The sequence below is a fragment of the Vombatus ursinus genome, unplaced genomic scaffold (assembly GCF_900497805.2).
Source record: "Vombatus ursinus unplaced genomic scaffold, bare-nosed wombat genome assembly UNPS02014779.1, whole genome shotgun sequence".
Classification (NCBI taxonomy): Eukaryota; Metazoa; Chordata; class Mammalia; order Diprotodontia; family Vombatidae; genus Vombatus; species Vombatus ursinus.
Genome location: NW_020954557.1, coordinates 47063086 through 47078892, shown reverse-complemented (window position 1 = coordinate 47078892; position 15807 = coordinate 47063086). Strand labels below are relative to the sequence as shown.

Sequence of the window (15807 nt, the reverse complement as noted above, 5' to 3'; positions counted from 1 at the left end):
TGAGGTATTCTTGGCAGTTTGATAAGAAATTGTAGTCATAAGTAGAGATTATCAAGGCTCAGACTGAGTAGTATGAGGAAATTTTATAAATTGGAACTGTAGCTTATTTCCATGAGGAAGTGGATGTAAAAATAAAAGGGAAAATGGCAAATACAGCCAACAGTCAGGTAAAAAGAAATATAGTTTAATTTTAAAGTTATTTGCCTTAGTCAGAATTTGACTACAAATTTCAAATTACTTAAAACCAGTTTTAAGTAATTTGAAATTTGTAGTGATTTTCAACAGGGAGTTTACCTTTGTACTATTAGGAAGGATTCTTTGTACAATTAATGTAAACAAGATTCAAGTACAATATTTAAGTGACTTAAAAGAACAAGGCCATATTGCTTTCCTCCAAATTAGTAAAATTCTTATTTTGAGAATTCCCATTCTCATTTCTTTGCTTAGACCGGTATTGACACATTTTTCTTGCATAATTAGATAAAATATCTTGAAATTTAAAATTTTTGAAAGGCTTATTACCCTAGTCTCTTTTTGTACTCTTTTTCTCCCTACATCAGTCCTCTCATTCCTTTATTTTTTTCATGTTCCTAAACACTTGTTTTGAATTTATTCAGTAACTTTTTTGAAATTACTACAATACTCCTTGGTAGCAATTTGAAAATCCTTTATTAAAAGAAATACGTATTACTTGGATTAATGTACTCTACAGATATGAAACTTTCTAGTGGAGTATAGGCTTAGAAGTTTGATGTTACAGGATTTTTTTTAGCTATTAAAATTTGTTGCCTTGAAAATCAAACATTATACAGTTTTTTGGGGGGTGGAGAAATGGTGAGAACTATAGTAAATGTCTATCTGTAAGATTAAAATTTCATGTTTGAAATGGCCTTTCTTACCAAAAAAAAGGGCATCTAACTTTACCCCCATATGCATTTTCTCTCATTTGCTATCAAGAATTTTGGCTGAAAGTCTGATTGGAAAAAGTAATTATTGATGATGAGTCAGTAGGACAATATTAGTATATTAAAGAACATCATTGGTTGTCTTAAAAAAATCAAGAAGTTTCTTAATCAGTTATGGGAGCCTTTTAAGTTGTGGGGACATGTTGATTATGATAGACAATTCTTTTTAAAAGTGTTGAAAAATGTATTGGATAAGCTTAATTTTGTAAAACGACTTTAAAAACTTTGTACTATTTTATTTTAAGAAGAAAATTTTATATACATGAACACATTATATTTAATATAACATATAAATATTTTAATTTAAAAGGAAATTTGTGATTCTGTTGACATGGGAATACGTTAGTCTTTATTTCTTAGAGATCATCTAGGCCAGTTCCCTTATTTTATAAAAGAGTAATGGAGGCTCTTCAAGGTTAAGTTGTTGAAAGTTATGCAGCTAGTTATTGGCAGAGTACAACTAAAACCTAGATTTTTGTACTGAAAGTCCAGTGTCCTTTCCAGTTTACCATGCTACCTCATGCTTGAGAAATTGGCAAGATTTTTTAGGTAATAAGCTAGTGTTTATTATAAGAAATAGAATTGTTACGTATTTCTGTCAGCTTTTAAAAGTTTTTACAAATCACACAAAATCCAAACTCTAGTTTTTAATACATTCACTGTTAAACTTAATAAAAAGAAATGCTATCCAACTTTAATTTTTGATGTTTCCACTGCCTCTTGATGTGAACGTTGGTAGCTGTTCTATGTTTGAAAATATGATGTATGTGTTTGCATGTACTAGAACTTTTTTGAGTTTCAAATAGTCAATGATTAATTGTTAATTTGAATTTTGTTAGATTCTTCTAGTGTTCATCTTTTCATTTGCATTATTTCATTAATGCTTTTGAAATGAGAGGTCAAAATGATATATAATATACTCTTATGGACAAATGTGAGCTAATCTTTATTTTTAGAACATTGTTAAGTTTGGTGCTATTGGCCTTGAGAATATTAAAAAAGAAGCTGGAAGCATTTTTCCCCTTATTTTTTACTTTAAAGTAATTAGGTTTATAAATATTTGTGATAAATATTTGTGCTACTTCACAAAGTCTTACTTGCATAACTCTTTGTGACCTGGAGGTGACTCCAGGTTCCCAAAGGTAATGACAGTGAAGCACAAGCTCTGGAAGGTTCTCTTGTGTTGGAAAGGCATTCTGGGGCCCTAGCAACACACTATGTCTGCTCTCTCTGAGGACAGTACAGAAGTAGATTCTCCAAAGAACTTGGTAAGAGCATCAAACTTCAGTTTATAGAGGAGGATGTTGAAGAATATTAGGAAATATGGTTTAGGAGTCAGAAATGAGAGCAGATGACATATCATAACAATAGAATATTAAGTTTCTTGTGAGTAGGGATTGTTTTGTTTCATTCTTTGTGCTTATATTCTTAGAAACTGGCATAGTGGCTGGCCCTTGGGGCTAAATAAATGCTTATCAATTGATTGATTGATTGATTGACATATGAATATTTTCTTTGAGAAAACATGCAGGAGGTACTAGACAAAGCAAAGGCCAGATAACATCACATTAATAAAAACGATTGTATTTTAACGAATAGGAAATCACTTGTGACTAGTATTTGTTCCATATATACTTCTATTTGTACACATTGTTTCCCCATTAGAAAGTAACCTACTTGAGAGCAATGATTGTTTAACTTTTGTTTTTGTATCCCCAGAACAGAGCACAGTGCCTGACACCTAGTAGATGTTTAATAAATGCTTGTTGAGCAATGGATGGGGGAAGCATTTTTGAATCATCTGATGAAGTCAGGGCTGTCATTTAAAGATTTTAACAGTCCCTCTTCCACCTTCATTTTCCTCTTCGTTTTATACGCTGAGGTTCCAATCAAACTGGTCTTTTAACTTTTCCTCATTAAACAACATTCCACCTCCTGCCTCTGTCCCTTTGCATAATGATCTGTCATGTCAATAATGCGTACATTCTTAACCTGTGCCTCATAGAACCTCTAGCTTCTCCTCCAAGTAACAGCTCAGGGCCTGCATGCAAGGCTTTACCCACCAATTACCTCCTATTTATTTGTAATTTTTTTTTCTGTTGAATTTACTTTGTTTCAATTTGTAAGTAGTTTTCGTATAGCTACTTCACACATGAGATGCTAAAGTCAGCATTAGAAATGAAACATCTAAAATGTGATTCTATCATCACAGCATCAGAATATTACAATTTCAGATGTGGAGGACTATTGTAAATCTGAAGTGCTGCATTCTCCATATATACCTTAGTTTTGTTTTTTTCCCTTTTTTAAAATAAACCACCACTAGTTTGTTTTTAAAGTTTTTTAATCAAAAAAATAACTTTACTAAATCTTAATTTCTTGTTTGCATGAGAAACATCATTTAAAAAATGAAAAACAAACACATGTAACTGCCATATGATGTGACCAGATTATCTTGACAGTATTTCTCTTAGGAGGAACTCTTTGTTTTTAATTCTTGGTCTGGCCAGGATTTAATATTACCACAACTACTTAAAGGTTCTTTTGAGTTCTTGGGGATATTGTAGCTTTTTTAAATGGAAGTTTATGTTTATCATCTTGTTCAAAGTACTGATAATTTCTAAAAGGAAATAATATTGAAACGTCTTAAGTAGGATTATTTCTCTTGTGTAAATGTTGTGTTGTCCCAGTAGAACCTAAGCACCTTAAGGGAAGTGTTAATTTAATATCTGAAATGGAGAAATCTGAGGCACAGAGCTTCCAAGTATAATGATTTATTTGCAAGGTTAGCAATTGCCAGATCAGGTTTACTGACTCCTCAGTAGTCAGAGACTACTGATTTACAGAGCTTATTTTATAACAGAAAAAGAGAAATTAACAGTCTTAGGAAACTTGTGTGAACATAATTCAATTGGACAAGGCAAGTCATCTGATTAGTTTACTTTGTTAGGGCTTTCCTAACACAGCTTGTTGCTATTGCCAACATTTGGAGGGTGGGCATGTCAGGGGCAAAAGGGGGAGTTTCTAGGGTGGGACAGCTATTAAATCTGATGTTCTTTTGGTTAGGTCCCGTGTCTATCAACCTGTTTAAGTGAGATTGTTTTAGGAATGTTGTCCTGCAGCTGTCGCATTTGCAATTAGAAGTGTTGCTTTTTAAAGGACTTGTAGATTGACTAATATAGTTTTACTGGAAAGTGACTAGAGACCCCCTAGGTCAAATGCCTCTAGATAGACCTTCATCTCTAGTGTCATCAAACCTCTGACTCTTTGTGTCAACTTGGGCTTGACAAATGATAAGACAAAAGAAGATTCGCAATGATTTTTTTCCTTAGATTTTCTGATCAGTATTTGATATGGTATATTTTTTTAGATATATTTGGAGGATTTTGGGGGTGGTTGGTTATTATATTTCTTCCTGCTATTCCATCATGGCTCCACTGCAGTGACCTTCTATTTGGTTTTCCTGACTCGGTTCTTTCTTTGCTCCAATCCATTACTCATATAGCTACCAAAATGATTTCCCCAAAGTGTCAGTCTATTCCAATATAGAATGAAAACCAATCTCCTCTTATTGGCGATTAATGCCTTTTAAAAACCCTGCCTCTTTTTCTTTCCAATTTTTTTCACAAATTCCTTCCCTCCTTACGTGCCATGGTCCAGTCATGCTGGCGTGTTTGTTGTTCCTTACCTGTGGTGCTCCCTCTTCTGCTTTTGTGCCCTTGCCCTGACTGTCTTCCATGCGTGGGGTGCTCCCTTTCACTTCCACCTCCAACTCTACCTCTACTGGTTAGGAGCAGCTCAAGCACCACCTAGAATGTAATGTCTTGAGAAGCAGGATTATTTCATTTTTGATTATTTTTTAAATTTTTAATAATTTATTTTTAGTTTTCAGCATTCACTTCCACAAGATTTTGAGTTTCACATTTTATCCTTGTGTCTCCCTTCCCCCCCCCCCAAGATGGCTTGGATTCTAAATACCCCTTCTTCCAATCTGCCCTCCCTTCCCTCACCACCCCCACTTCCCTTATCCCCTTGCCCTTCCCCTTCTATTTTCTTGTAGGGCAGGATAGATTTCTATACTCCATTGCTTGTATATCTTATTTCTGAGTTCCATGTAAAAACAATTCTTAACATTTGTTTTTAAAACTTTGAGTTCCAAATTCTCTCCCTTCCTGCCTCCCCACCCACCCCCACTGAGAAAGCAGGCAACTCGATATAGGTTACAGTCATGTTGGGAAATACTAACTATAATTCCCTCCATCCTGTCCTGCTCTCCTGTTTGTTCTGTTCTCTCCTTTGACCCTGTCCCTCCTCAAAAGTGTTTCCTTTTGACTACACCCTTCCCCAGTCTGCCCTCCCTTCCATCACCCCTCGCTTATCCTCTTTCCCCCTTTTTCCTGTAGGGTAAGATGGATTTCCATACCCAGTTGAATGTGCATGTTATTCCCTCCTTAAGCCAAATCCAATGAGAGTAAGATTCATTCACTCCCTCTCATCTCCCTCCTCTTCCCCTCCACTGTAAAAGCTTTTTCTTGCCTCTTCCATATGAGGCAATTTACCCCATTCTATCTCTTCCCTTCTTCTCCCAGTACAATTTTCTCTCACCCCTTAATTTTATTTTTTACATTATCATCTCTTCATAATCAACTCAACCTGTGCCCTCTGTCTACATATATGTGTGTGTGTGTGTGTGTGTGTGTCTATTTATATTCTGTGTGTATGTATATTCCCTCCAACTACCCTAATACTGAGAAAGGTCTCAGCATCTTTCCATGTAGGAATGTAAACAGTTCAACTTTAATAAGTCTCTTATGATTTCTCTTTCCTGTTTACCTTTTCATGCTTCTCTTGAGTCTTGTATTTGAAAGTCAAATTTACTATTCAGCTGTGTCTTTTCATCAAGAATGCTTGAAAGTCCTCTATTTCATTGAATATCCATTTTTCCTCCTGAAATATTATACTCAGTTTTGCTGGGTAGGTGATTCTTAGTTTTGATTCTGTCTCCTTTGCTCTCTGGAATATCATATTCCAAGCCCTCCTATCCTGTAATGTAGAAGCTGCTAAATCTTGTGTTATCCTGATTGTGTTTCCATAATACTTGAATTGTTTCTTTCTGGCTGCTTGCAGTGTTTTCTCCTTGACCTGGGAACTCTAGAATTTGGCTATAATATTCCTAGGAGTTTTCCTTTAGGGATCTCTTTCAAGAGGTGATCAGTGGATTTTTTCCATTTCTATTTTACCCTTTGGTGTTAGAATATCAGGGCAGTTTGCCTTGATAATTTCTTGAAACATGATGTCTAGGCTCTTTTTTAGATCATGGCTTTCAGGTAGTCCAGTAATTTTTAAGTTATCTGTCCTGGATCTGTTTTCCAGGTTAGTTGTTTCTCCAGTGAGATATTTCACATGGTCTTCTATTTCTTCTTTCTTTTGGTTTTGTTTTATAATTTCTTGATTTCTCAAAGAGTCATTAGCTTCCATTTGCTCCATTCTAATTTTTAAGGAATTATTTTCCTCAGTGAGCTTTTGGATTTTATTTTCCATTTGGCCAGTTCTCCTTTTGAAGACATTCTTTTCCTCATTGGCTTTTTGGACCTCTTTTGTCATTCGGGTTAGTCTGTTTTTTTAAGGTGTTATTTTCTTCAGTATTATTGTGGGTCATCTTTAGCAAGATATTGACTTGTTTTTCATGATTTTCTTGCATCACTCTCATTTCTCTTCCCAATTTTTCCTCCACTTCTCTTACTTTCTTTTCAAAATTCTTTTTGAGTTCTTCCATGGCCTGAGACTAATTCATGTTTTTCTTGGAGGCTTTGGATGTAGGAGCTTTGACTTTGTTGTCTTCTTCTGGTTGTATGTTTTGATCTTCTTTGTCACCAAAGAAAGATTCTATGGTCTGACTTTTTTGCGCAGTTTGCTCATGATTCCAGCCAATTACTTGAATTTTAAACTCTTTGTTAAGGTAGGGTTTGCTTCCAGTGTGGAGAATGTACTGTCCCAAGCTTTGGGGGATTTGTGCAGCTGTTTTCAGAGATACTTCTAGGGACCTATAAATTTTTAGTTCTTCCAAGGTGGTATGATCAAAGGAGAGGTGTTTACTCCTTTCCTGGCCTGGGCTGTGGTCTGTGAGTGACTACAAGCACTCTTTTCTGCCTTGGAACTGTGAGGAGGATTTCCTTTCCACCACCACTGCAAGCTCCACCACATCAGCACTCCTTTTCTCCCCAGGACTACCACCCATGACTGTGACCCAGATCTGGGCATGGGCAAAAGCAAGAGAATCTTGCCTCAGCCCCAGCAAAGAGATCCCTGCAATCCCCCTCTGATCAGCTGCTTGATACCCCACCATCTGTGGGCCAAGAGCTCCAGAAGCAGCTGCCTCCACAGCTGTGGCTGCTGCCCTGGAGCTGTGCTAAGGCCAGGGCTGGACTGTGCTCCTCTTACCCAGCTCCAACAGACCCTTCCCACTGACCTTCTGAGTTGTCTTTGATGTTTATGGGTTGAGAAGTCTGGAAACCCCAAAGTCTCCCCTTGATTCAGTCCCCTGAGGCCTGCTCTGGGTTTGCTTGGCCCTGTCTTTGCTTGTGCAGCCCATGCTGAACTGTGCTGCTCTCCCAGCCCAGTGCAACAGGCCTTTTCCATCAATCATTCAGGTCATCTTGGAAATTTGTTTCACTGTCTTTTTGTGGGTTCTGCTGTTCTAGAATTTGTTTAGAGTCATTTCTTACAGGTACTTGGAAGGGTTTGGGGGAGAGCTCAAGCAAGTCACTGCTTTTACTCCATCATCTTGGCTCTGCTCCCTCATTGTTGATTCTTAAAAAACATTCTTGATAGATTAATTGGTTTCAGAAGGCTTCTTTTAGATGATGGCATATTAGCAAGAGTCTTGAAGGAAACCAGGGGCTTCTAAGAGGCACAAATGGGAAGGGAATCTGTTTCAGGCACAATGGAAAGTCAGTGTAAAGGCATGGAGAGAGCAAGTCTTTGAGAATGAAAGTAGGACACTGGGTGACAAGGAAGACAGTGAGCTAGGTTTCTGTAAAATTCAGGAATTGGAAGGAATGTTGGTTGAGAAGTTTGATGGTGTAGGGGAGCTTGTAGACAATTGAGTAGGTATTTGAAAGGAAAGTTTAATATACTAGGAGGTGGGGTGAGCTTGGTTGAGTTAGCCTCTAAACTACTCTTCCTTCAAACTTTCCGATTTCTTTTTAGGGCATCACAATCCTTTTCGTCACCTGGCTCTTTAACTTTGGAGTAATCTTTGACTCTTTCCTAGCCTCGCTATCTATATCCATTTATTTGCCAGATATTGTTGATTGTACCTGTTCAACATCTCTTGTATCTGTCCCATCCTCTATTCTGCTGACCCTTTTAGAAGTGAGAAGGGCTGATCAGGATTGATGAACCAGTAAAAGAAGAAGTAGTTTATTGCCACTTGTTCCTTGGATAGAACTAAACTGATATTAGTGGAGTTATGAATTATTGGTTCAGCTGTTTTGGAAAGCATTTTGGAATTATGTCCAAAAAGTCACCAAATTGTGTGTATCACTTGACCCATGTTACTGTTACAGTGACCTATGTTACTGTTGTAGCATAAGAGATGTACAGTATCTTCTTGCTTATTTCAAATGTTTCACTAGTACTGTTTTATTTTTTATTACCCTCTTTCTCTTTGCCCTTTTTATGGGACTTTTATAGGTCTACTACGTGTGTTAACACATAGTAGACCTATAACCCAAAGAGATTTAAATAAGAGGAGAATGACTGATACATACAAAAATCTATTTGTGGCCGCTCTTTTTGTCATGGCAAAGAATTGGAAACTAAGGGATGCTCATCAATTGGGGAGTGACTAAACAAATTACAGTTATGTGAATGTAATGGAATACTATTCTGTTATAAGAAATGATGAAAGGGATGGGCTCAAAGAAATCTAGGAATAATATCAACTAATATACGGTGAAGAGAGTAGAACTTGTAGAACAACTTACACAGTAATACATTGTAAAGAAAACAACTTTGAAAGACTTAAGAAGAACTCTATTCAACACAATGATGAATCATGATACCAGAGGACCCATGATATAATATGCAGCTCCTGACTGAGAGGTGATGGACTCAGGTATAGAATTAGACATATTTTTGAGATATGACTCATAGGGGAATTTGTTTTGCTTGTCTTTGTATATTTCTTATAAGGGTTTTCTTTTTCCTTTTTTTTTTTTGGCATGGGGAGAAGATGTGGGAGAGAAGGAAATAAATTTGTTAAGTGAAAAACTTTTTAAAGAAGAACTAAACTGATAGAGCATTTGCAGAGTTGATCCTTTCTAGAATTTGATAAATAATTTAGAACCTTGGTAGTAAAGAGTGTATATTTACATGTGTTTAGTCTCTTCAAGGTTAGCTGGGGCTTTTTGTTTGATTGAAGGAAAGGTCCTTAGGTCTCTGTTCCAGGCTTCCAGGGTTTGGTTTGGGAAGGAATTTAGGGTTAGTTATAGATGGCTGGCATGCCTTTTTTTTTTTTAATCATTTTGTTACTATTATGGTAGTCTCATAATTCAAAGCTTTCTGGGGTTCCAGTTCCACTTCTGACATAGATTCATTTTTCCCCAGTGTGCCTTTAAAAAGTATTATATACCCAATAGGCATTAAATGTTTGTTGAATTGAATTCTTAATTGGCGATTTTTAATTGTCACTGTATAGTAATTGTAGAGAATGTTAAAATTGGTTGGGTAAATAGCATTTTAGAGCTCAAAGGGACTTCAGAGATCATATAGCCCAGTCCTCTTTATTTCACATTTGAGGTACTGATGATGTTATTCAGTAAGAATACTTTATACTGTAGTATTCCATATGGAAACTTCAGTGGCAGAAAAGGTAGGATTTGAACCCAAATCCCTAGATTACAAATCTAATACTTATTTTTAATAAAGTACATTACCATTTTATGCCAGCAATATTATATCTGTTGATTTGTATTGGCTTCTGTTGGAATGAAAAAAAAGTACCAGCTTTATTGATAGTGTTTACATGTATATACATGCAAAATAAGTTGGTCTCTGTAAATTATATTAGAAACAATATTTCACAACTTGGAGTTTCTGAGTGATTTATGTAGGAACATTAAATGCATTTGAGTATTTTTTAAAAGAGCATGTTACTGTTGTAGCACAAGAGATGTACAGTATCTTCTTCCTTATTTCAAATGTTTCGCTAGTACTATTTTATTTTTATTACCCTCATTCTCTTTGCCCTTTTTATTGGACTTTTATTCATCTTTCCATCCTTCAGTTTGCTGTGCATTTCATTTTAATTAACATAGGTTGCTCTGCTTATGTGTGATTGCTCTTCCCCCTCAGTTGCGAGGGGTCTAATATTCACCGTGGAGAAAATGGATCCTGCATTTTGTACAAGCTAATTTTGATACTAATGTTTTAGGTTCTGCTTTAATCTAATTTTTTCTTGTATTATTTCTACAGTTTAAAACAGAGTGGAAAATTTCCTGGAAACCCTTGGCCTCCCTACAAGAAAAGGACTCCTCTGCACCCCAGTTACAAAGGTCTCATGCGACTTTTGCATTGTAAAACTTTACATATTGTCCTATTCACCCTACTTTACAAGGTACAGTAGTAATTAAAATAATAACAATAAGATGAAAATTTCATATTTTTAAAGTTGTGCATAAAAATAGTTTTTGCTTTGTGTATAACATAGTATTTAAAATCCTAAGTCTCTCTCTCCAAATGTTCTGTTGTCTGTCTGTCTATCTATCTATCTATCTGTCTGTCTATCTGTCTTTCTATCTTTCAGTTTCCAAGTGTAAAAGAACCAAATAGCTGTTATCTCTAGTAGTTACTCTAAATTAATGCCTTTTGTCTTGTTAGTCAAGGACATTTATTCAGGTTCTACTGTGAGTACAAGCATGGTATATTAGATAGTTAAGAGTTGAGAAGTCAGGAATATTTGGGTTCATATCCTGTCTCTGACACATCCTGGCTGTGTATCCCCATGACTTCTGGTGTTCCAGACAACAGTATAATACTGTGCTATACTATACTATACTGTAGTATACTATACTATACTGTACTATACTGTACTATACTATACTATACTGTACTATAATATTTTAAGTTGCCTTGGTAGAGTAAGTTCCTAGATATTCTGTGAGTTTACAAAGCAAAAAATAGTGAGGAATAAGCAATCACTTAACTTCAGAAGAATGAAATAGATCACTTTACTTGTGAATTTTGCCCACCCATCTAAGGTTATTCTCTACTTTCTTAATACTCAACTTTTGGATTTTGCTTTGAATGTTAGCTAAATCGTAGGACTAACAAAAGTTAGCTTTGCATAAACATCGTCTTAGGGAATGTCCAAAGACAAGTGAGTATATCATAGTTTTCTCTTAATTAGAAACTCTCCTCAGCTTGGGTTTTCTTATTCAGACTTATTCAGCTATAGTTTTTTTTTTTTGGTATTGAGAAGGTATGTGACAGAACAAAAAAAAGATACAGCCATGTCCTTGGGATGTTCACAATATATTATAGACAAAGTCGCGAAGAAGTGAAATAGTTATATGAGATTGGTCCCTAAAAAGTGGTCCAGTGTCTCTCCTGTTCCTTCCTAATTAGAATCTTGATTTTTAATTTCATTTTAAAAAATTTATGCAGCTTTTATATGAAAGTTGCCATTTATTGCCTAAGATAATCAAAACTTTTTTCTATACTTGAGTTTTTTACTCAGTTTTACAAGAGACTATTCTTATAATGTGTATTGGGGGAGAAATTAATTTTTAAGCCCCTCCATAATATTTTCATTTAACTCTTTTAACATTTCATATTTAATTTAGTGGTCAGTTCTTTGAAACTATCCTGAGCATTTTATTTTACAAAATAACTTAGCATAGCAATGTGTATATCATTTTCATTAACAAAAAGTTTAAAGTGTGTGTATTTGCACACGTAGAAGTCTTTGATTTAGTCATAATGGCATAACAAATAAATTGTCAAATAATTATTACCATAAAGGTAATTTTTTGCAGTCTTTTAAAAACTATTTCTTAGTGAATGTAGTGTAAGGAGAATCATCTAGTACAACCTAGAGTTCAACCAAAATCTCTTCTACAACATACTGAACAAGTGATGACATGACTTCTTCTTGAAGATATCTGGTGAGCAGAAATCCACTGCTTAGAGAAAGCCCATTGCACTTGGGGATCTTTAAGTATTAGGAAGTTTCTTCTTACATCAGTCCTAAATCTGTACCTTTTGCCCAAGGCTTCAGTTCTGCCTTCTGATGTCAAGTAGAAAAAAAACTAATTCTACTTCTGCATGTCAGCTCCTTTGATATTTGAATATAGTGATCACCTCTTTCTAGATATTCTTTTCTCCAGGCTACACATTCCCAGGCCCTTCAGCCAGTCCTTACACAGCCTTTGCCATTATTGCTTCTCTCCTCTGGATGATCTCTATCTTTTCAAAGTCCTTATATAATGTGGTGCCCATAACTGGAAACAGTACCTGGGATGTTGTCTGAATAAGGCAGAGTATACTGGGACTTGGACCTTTTTAGTCCTGGATGTTAGTTTTGGACGTTGGTCAGGAGTTCTTAGCCATTAACGTTAATTTAACTGTTGATATATATATACTATCCAATATTTTTGAGTTGATACAGTGCAGCAGAAATTGAATTATGTCTGTATTGACATTCATGCTATGAAAGAAAGTGGAACGCATAAAGTAGCTCTAGCTAAATGTGAAGCTGATTTGTAGGATCTCCAGAGACCTAAAGAAAAGGATGAGCATTGTTGGTTAATCATATATCCAAAAATCAACAAGAAGCGTAATTTTATGAGGTGCACCTACTTATTTTACCTTGTAATGCTTACAAGTATAAGTAGAAAGATATCATGAAGATAATTTGCAGTTAATGATCCGGTATTTGTTGCGGAGGATGAAATTGAGAAATTATTTGAGAACTTGACAAGATCCTCCGAACTTAACTCAATATATTCCTTGATTCTTGGTGACTTCAGTGAAGAGAGGAAAAGGAAGTATGTGGAAAACTTTATTGGAAAATGCAGTTTAGTATCAAGCAACAAAAGAGGCCTTGTAGAAGACTGTACATCATGAATATATCAGAAAAAGAGTTAGAAGGTGCTATATGTGGTTAGCACAAAAGTCATCACAATTATGGAACTGGCTTTATTTTAGCTAGGTACTAACATGTAGAACTCATAGAGATTCAGCCATCTGTTCGCTATCATATCATTGACCAATCAGAATAAAGGTCACAAGAGCAAATTAAAAGAGGGAAAAGATGAGAAGACATTGTATGTGATTACAAAAGTAAAAACACTGATTATCACCATTTTTAGAGAACTTTAATGATGCAAAGCAGCTACAGAAGTTGAATTTTCATTGGCTAAAAAAACAAAATTTAATTAAAGAGGAAATAAAATGAAGTAGCTACAATAAGGAAGCAGAAAAAAAGCTCAGAAACAGCTTAGCAAATATCTGATCATTTTGCAGAGTCAGTAAGACATAAAAGGTAAGGACAATATTTATTTTTTCAAAATTTATTTTGTAAAAATATTATGGAGGAGGATAGTAGAAAATTATGAGCAGTATGATATAAAACAGTAAGAAACACTTAAGGCAAAAATCATCCTACAAAGGTCATCCCAAGAATATTTAATTGATAGACACAACGAACAGACACAAAATGGAACATACCTGCTGTAGTTTCCAAATGCTTTGTTCTCATTAGTGATCTTAGTAGAGCTAGTACATTTTGTACTGTACTACTTCAATACCTGATATTAGGAAATATTGGAGTGCTAAATGTCCTTTCTTAGCATCACAGATGTAGAGCTGGAAAGGACCTCTCAGAGACCATCTGATCCAACTCCTTCATTTTACAGAGAAGAACAGAGGCCCAGAGAGGTGAAGTGACTTGTCCAAAGTCCCATATGTAAAAAATCAGAGGCAGGATCTGAACCCAAGTCCTTTGATTCCAGAGCCAGTGCTTTTTGTTGTACCATGCTTACTTTTAAGAATATGAAATCAGGAAGAATGGCTAGACCTGTCTAAATATATGTAAAAGAAATCTGTGTTAGGGACACAACTTTGAAGGTACTCAAGGACTACTTTTTTTAAACTGTTTGAAAAAGGGGAAAATTCTAAAGAAATAAAGATCACAGGTGACATTTTTTACCAAATCTTTTCTTAACCTTCTAGATAAAAGGTGATATAGAAGACATCAGTAACTGCTGATCTACATGAAAAGGCAGACACATATAAAGCTTTTGTGAGAATGACCTGTGAATACATAAAAACCTAGCACTGATGGAAAAATGAAAAGGTCATGGTCAAGCTTTTATGGATGGTTTTCTAAGACATATATCATCAACACAGTCACATGACTGATTGAGAATTCCAGGGAATATAACATCTCTTTTTCAATATATTCTAGATAATCATTTTTATCTAAAATCAGCTTATTGATTTTAGACAACCATTTAACTTGGTAGAACACAATGTAGCCTTAAACTCACTGCTCAAACAGGATATTTTTCATGCATATATTAAAATCATGTAAGATTGACAAGTGTGACTACAAAAACAACTTTGTTTTACAGTTTGTTAAGTGTCAACATTGAGAGATATAAAATAAAGGTATATGATCATTTAAGGTATTCACTTGTGTCATGGAGGATATCCGTTGCATAGTCCAAATAAAAATGAATTTCTTCTAATTTCTTTTCCTACAGCATTTTTTATAAAGTTCTCCAAATGACAGTTTAAAGATACTTCATAAATTGCATTGATCTTCACGATGCTGTTAGGCCTCTTCAATGAAATATATAGTCATTTGAGAGGGATTGATGTAGTTATCTTCATTGGTAAAACAAAGTAAATGAACACTTTATGCCCCACATGAAGTTGGATGAGTAACCCATCGAGTCAGTCAGTCAGTCTGTCTGTCTGTCTGTCTGTCTGTCTGTCTGTCTGTCTGTCTATCTATCTATCTATCTATCTATCTCTATCTCTCTGCCTTGAACAGCTACTTCAGATGAATAATGAGAAACACCTAGAACTCAATAGAAGATGAGGATGCAAAATATTTGGGGAATTGTCCAAAATTTTCAATGATCCTAAGCTGTTCCTTGCCAAAAAACCCATCAGTACTTTTGCATCAGTACTCTGCCAGTGATGCGATATGGTTGTTAATCATGGCACACTATGATAATGAATCCAAATTATAGATAATTTAAAGTGTAACACAAAGTCATGTAATAGTCTGACTAGGCTGAAGCATATTACCCGTGTATGATAAGGGATGTGCAAGATATGTCACTGGGAAAATAAATACGATGTTCAAAAAACTAGAGTGAAGGATAAAAGGCATACAAGTGAAATACTACTTCTGGTACCATAAAATGATGAAAATACCAGAAGAAGGCCTTTAGGGAATTGGGTAGATCTTTTATATAATATTTACATGAGACATGTACAAGAATTTCACAGAATTTAAAGGCACAGATAAATGAGTTGTGACCTACACTGGAGGAAAAAGTCCCCACACAATGAGATCACAGATCCACTGATACATAGTATAAAAAATAATATGTAAATTAGCATGAACCAAACTGAAAAGTATGCTTTTCTGCATTATTAACATCAATATTGTTTTTCACCTAGCTGCTTTGACACACTAATAATTTTGAGTTGTTCAAATAAAAACTTGAATTGAAATAGTTTTTTAGTATAGAATTTGTAAATATAGTAGAATTTTCTAATGGGATACTATCTAGTTCATGGATATATATTGATAAGAGACAAA

The 15807-nt window shown here is 35.1% G+C and overlaps 1 protein-coding gene across 3 annotated transcripts in view; it reads left to right on the top strand.

Annotated features, from left to right (window-relative positions):
- The window catches only part of UBR3 (ubiquitin protein ligase E3 component n-recognin 3), a 309463-nt gene that overhangs the window by 154972 nt on the left and 138684 nt on the right, over positions 1 to 15807 (top strand). For all 3 annotated transcript variants that reach the window (XM_027865976.1, XM_027865977.1, XM_027865975.1), the window contains exon 20: positions 10443 to 10584. In XM_027865976.1, coding sequence (XP_027721777.1) covers positions 10443 to 10584 — 142 coding nt within the window. The remainder of the gene's footprint in view (positions 1 to 10442; positions 10585 to 15807) is intronic.